The 4,819-nt window shown below is 39.5% G+C and overlaps 1 protein-coding gene across 1 annotated transcript; it reads left to right on the top strand.

The window, feature by feature from the left end:
* Positions 1 to 1,123: 1,123 nt before the first annotated feature.
* Positions 1,124 to 3,954, top strand: LOC149407445 (nicotianamine aminotransferase A-like). Its single transcript, XM_089626716.1, has 4 exons — positions 1,124 to 1,532; positions 2,363 to 3,161; positions 3,253 to 3,349; positions 3,709 to 3,954. Exons 1-4 carry the CDS (start codon positions 1,258 to 1,260, stop codon positions 3,831 to 3,833), a joined length of 1,296 nt encoding a protein of 431 aa, XP_089482842.1. The 5' UTR covers positions 1,124 to 1,257; the 3' UTR covers positions 3,834 to 3,954.
* Positions 3,955 to 4,819: the final 865 nt, after the last annotated feature.

Here is a 4,819-nt window from a genome sequence, read left to right as displayed (position 1 = left end):
AGATAAAGTTTACTTAATCAATAAACTAGTAAATAAAAGAATCCTACATAAAACATATCAAATAAAGTTTAATTAATCAATAAACTAGTAAATAAAACACATTTGATAGAGGTTAAATAATCGATAAACAAATTCTCACAATGAATCCAGTGTGAATAACCAACAACACAAAAACACAAACTGAAATTAGTGGTCCCTACTATTTCGAAATTGAAGTTTCAAACCTACAAACCCACTAACATCAGACAAACACATCAAATGTGTTCCCAAGTGTTTCGAATTTAAGGCTTCACAACAACAAACTCAGGTCCACCATACACAGTGGTCCCTGCTGCATTTCTTATTTAATAACACTTTCTCACCGTATTTTGGTAACTTATGGGTTGTTGCACTACTTTTGGAATCACTTTTCTTCGTCGGAGACTGAGCTTTCTTTTTCGGAGACTTTCTTTTCATCTTATTCTTGGCCGGAGACATCTTTTTCTTCGCCGGAGACTTCGTTCGACCACCCCCAATGCTTCGATTCGAACTTCCTGGAGGAATCCACGCCGCTTTTACCATTTCCGAAGAAACCCTAAAAAATCGCGATTGGGGATTTTATTTTTCAGACTTCTTTGGGCGGGCTTTCTATTTTTTACTTTTAATCTTTATTATTCAATAAATATCATTCAAATTTAATTAATTTTCTGAGTTATATTTAATGAAAGAAATACAATTATAAAACTAAAAATACCATTATAATCTCCATATTCAGCTCACGTGACTGAAACGTTCGCCTCAATTGGATGGTAATTGAAAATGTTTGACAGAATGGGTAAAAGTCAACATCAACCTGAGTTCAGAGTTTTTTTTGTTGAAAAATCCGAGTACATAATTCACTTTGTTAATTATGCACGAGTTCAGGGGATAATATTGTAAATTATCCTTAAATTAAAATAACGGCTACCATGAGCAATTCCCACTTAATTTTCCACCGACGCTGCGTAGTGGGCCCACCCAATCAAAGTGTCATAATGGCTCTGAGATATAATAATCAAATAAAATACATGAGACTCCCGCTCCGTCAAGTACAACATGTGGTATTATTAGCACATAAAACGACAGACATAAAAAAAGAGATTTTTTACAAATCCAAGACTCGCACTCATATTTTGAAAGAGATATTATGGAAGGGTGTGTCATCAATGCACATCATAAATTAGATACACAGCATTGTAAGGCGTTTGATAATAATACCACATTATCATTTGAGTCAAAATGGCGTGGAACTTCGGTGGGAAGAATGAGAGTAGAAGTAGTAATGGGGAGAAGAAGTGTTCGGCGGTGACGGTGCGTGAGATGGTGGGGGTGATGAGGCAGAGCATGGAGGAAGAGCGAGAAGACAAGCCGGTGGTGGCGCTGGCTCACGGCGATCCCTCCTCCTTCCCGGCCTTTCGAACGCCGCCGGAGGCCGAAAACGCTGTCGTTGAAGCCCTCAGGTCCGGCAGCCACAACTCCTACGCCTCTTCTGTTGGCTTGCTTTCCGCCAGAAGGTACACATACATTGGTAGATAGCTTTTTAAAGGAATAAATATAAAATAAAATACCAAGCACTATATGATCTGAACTTTATTTTTATATCATTATATTTTAGATATATATTACTTTACACCAATAACTGTATGATCTGAACTTTATTTTTATAGGAGGAACCTAATAATTCAATACCTTTTAGCAGTTATAGAGCCCTAAAAATGTAGTCGACAATTTTAACTTGACTAATAGATATATATATATATATATATTAAAAAATTTAAAATGTTTATTAAACAATGTTTATTAATAAAATGCTTAAGCCCCCCCACCTGCTTTCTGTCAACGTTCCAAAGTACGTTTTTTTTTTTCTTCTTACTTTTTCAGTTTTGTTAATCATTTATCATACATAGATTTCCAATTTTTACGAAAATCCAGGGTGGCTAAAGACCCCTCAATAGGCACGAATAAAGAGCCCCACTCAATTATTTTTTTTAATATATATTTTATTTCTTTCGCTTTTTGCCCGTTTGTAATTCAAGCAAAGACACCACGTGACATATTATAAAGCAAATCCTATTATATATCTATATAAAGCAAATACCACTTACTTATACTAAATCACTGTTCAATATAAAAAAAAATTAATTAAAAAGAAAAATATATCTCTAAAAATTTATATTAATTTTTTTTTTAAATTTAATATTTTTAAATATATCTCAAAATATTTTTTCCTCCGGATAAAATATATTAATTATTCAGTAGCGGGAAGTTTACTGTTTATATATATATATATATATATATATATATATATATATATATATAGTAATTTGTGATACGGTGGAGGCAGGGCTGTGGCAGAGTACGTGGGGCACGGAGCGACGGCAGAGGAGGTGTATCTGACAAGCGGGGGCATGCAAGGAATCGAGATCGTGATAGAGGCGCTGGGGCGAAACGGTAATTCCGACACCAACATCTTGCTCCCTCGGCCCGGCTTCCCGTTCTACGAGCGTCGGGCCGCCTGGTCCGGCGTCAGAGTCCGCCACTTCGACCTCCTCCCCGACCAAGGCTGGGAGGTCGACCTCGCCAGCGTGGAATCCGCCGCTAACTCCTCCACCGTCGCCATCCTCATCATCAACCCCGGAAACCCCACCGGAGCCGTCTACTCCCGGGCCCACTTAAAGGACGTGGCTTGCGCCGCAAGGAACCTCGGGATCATGGTGATCTCCGACGAGGTCTACGACAAGCTCGCGTTCTCGGACGCGGCTCCATTTGTGTCCATGGCCGAGTTCGCGTCCGTCGCTCCTGTGCTCACCCTCGGCTCGATCTCCAAGACGCTGTCGGTCCCCGGGTGGCGACTCGGCTGGATCGTAGCCCACGATCCCGACAGCGTTCTTCGTGGCGGTGGCGGCGGCTCGGGGGTCTTGGACAGCATCGAGGCCTGCCTGAGCGTGTCGGCGGATCCGGCGACTTTCGTTCAGGCCGCGGTTCCGCGCATCGTGACCTTTCTCTCGGGAAAGGCTTACAAGCGATACGCCTCCAAAATGGCGGAGATCCTCGCTGAGAATGCGAACATGTGCCACCGTGACGTGACACAGATACCCTGCCTCACTTGTCCCCACAAGCCCCAAGGGTCCATGTTTATTATGGTGATTATTGATTGATTGATTTGATTGATTGATTGATTAATTAATTGACGATTGGAAATACGAAGCTCAAAGATAGTTGTTTTGCCTGCAGGTGAAGCTTGATGCTTCGCTGCTGGATGATGACATCAACGACGACTCAGATTTCTGCCTCAAACTTGCCAAAGAAGAATGGGTCATGCTTCTTCCAGGTAACAACAATGAATAAATAAATAAACAAAAAATTAGCCAAATAAGCTACCGTAAGTTTAAGAATCGCTAGATAGCTAACCTTTTGTAATTTTTTTTGTAAATAGTCATCTCAACTTATTTACGGTACTCAAAAAGACAAAAATACAAAAAAAAAAAATTCCCGTCTATTTTAGGTTTTTTTGTCTTTTTGAGTGCCATAAATAAATTGAGGTGACTATTTATAGAAAATTATCAAAAAGTTGACTACTATACAAAATACTATAAGTCAAATGAACCCGTAAATAAATGTATAAAATTGAAGGAGTGTTGATTTGGTCGAGTATTTATTTATTTGATTATAATGGAAAGTAATTTGCAGGGCTCTGCGTGGGAATGAAGAGTTGGGTGCGAATCAGCTTTGCCGTTGAACCTTCAATCCTCCGACATGGCCTCCAAAGACTCAAACTATTTTGTGAAAGGCACTCCAATAAAGAGCGGCTTTGACTGCTCTTCTCTTTGTCTTTGTTTGCTTGATTGTCAGTTTTGGACCGCTGATTGGATGAATAAAATTCAAAATTTGCTTAAGATGAGTCGCCAGCTCCTAATGTATTACTCTTTTTTTTTTCTTGACCGATGAGCTGTCATTTACAGTCACAATCACAAAGGGCAAATACATATACGTACGAGGAATATAAAATAGAAAGAGAAAATTAAAATAATTATTAAAAAAGGCGTTGATCTGGTAGTAGGTTTCTGTTGAGTAGGGATGGCAACGGGTACGGGTAAAGCCGGGTACACCTATTCCGTTATCCGTACCTGTTATAATTTTTTACCCGTTACCCGGACCTGTTTACCCGAATTTTGAGACGGGCCGAGTAACGGGGATACCCGTCGGGTAAGCGGGTTAAAAATATTAGGCCCGTTACCCGTTTACCCGGTTTAAAAAAAGGGTAGCGGGTCGGGTAGATCCGCTTACCCGTTTATAAAATAAAAATCTCTCAACAATATAAAGTTTAAAAATAATAAAATTTAGGTGAAAAATATTAAAGTGCTATATGAAAGATTGGTTGTAGTCTATATGAAAGAACCAACTTTTTTTTTTATTCTTATGTATAAAAACAATGTTTAAAATATATCATCTAATTAGGTAAACATATGATTTATTATATTTTTAAATATTTAAAAGTTAACGGGTCGGGTCCCGGGTAACCGGGTACGGGATGGATATTCCGTTACCCGTATCCAGACCCGTTAAAACCTTAACGGGTATTACCCGTTTACCCGTTTACCCAAAAAGAACGGATATTACCCGACCCGAATAAATCGGGTAACGGGCCGGAACGCGGGTAATGGGTCAAATTGTCATCCCTACTGTTGAGCACGTGATAGGAGGAAAGAAAGAAAGAAAGAAAGAAGGAGAAAAATGGGGGAGAAGATGGAAGAGGAGAGATGGCAGTTCTCAGGCGGCGGAGGAGGAGGAGATGGAATTA

Source organism: Urtica dioica, chromosome 1 (assembly GCF_054948205.1).
Source record: "Urtica dioica subsp. dioica isolate 48M chromosome 1, U.dioica_male_clone48M_v1_H2, whole genome shotgun sequence".
NCBI lineage: Eukaryota > Viridiplantae > Streptophyta > Magnoliopsida > Rosales > Urticaceae > Urtica > Urtica dioica.
Note: the sequence above shows the minus strand (reverse complement) of the source record. Positions and strands in the feature narration are given on the sequence as shown.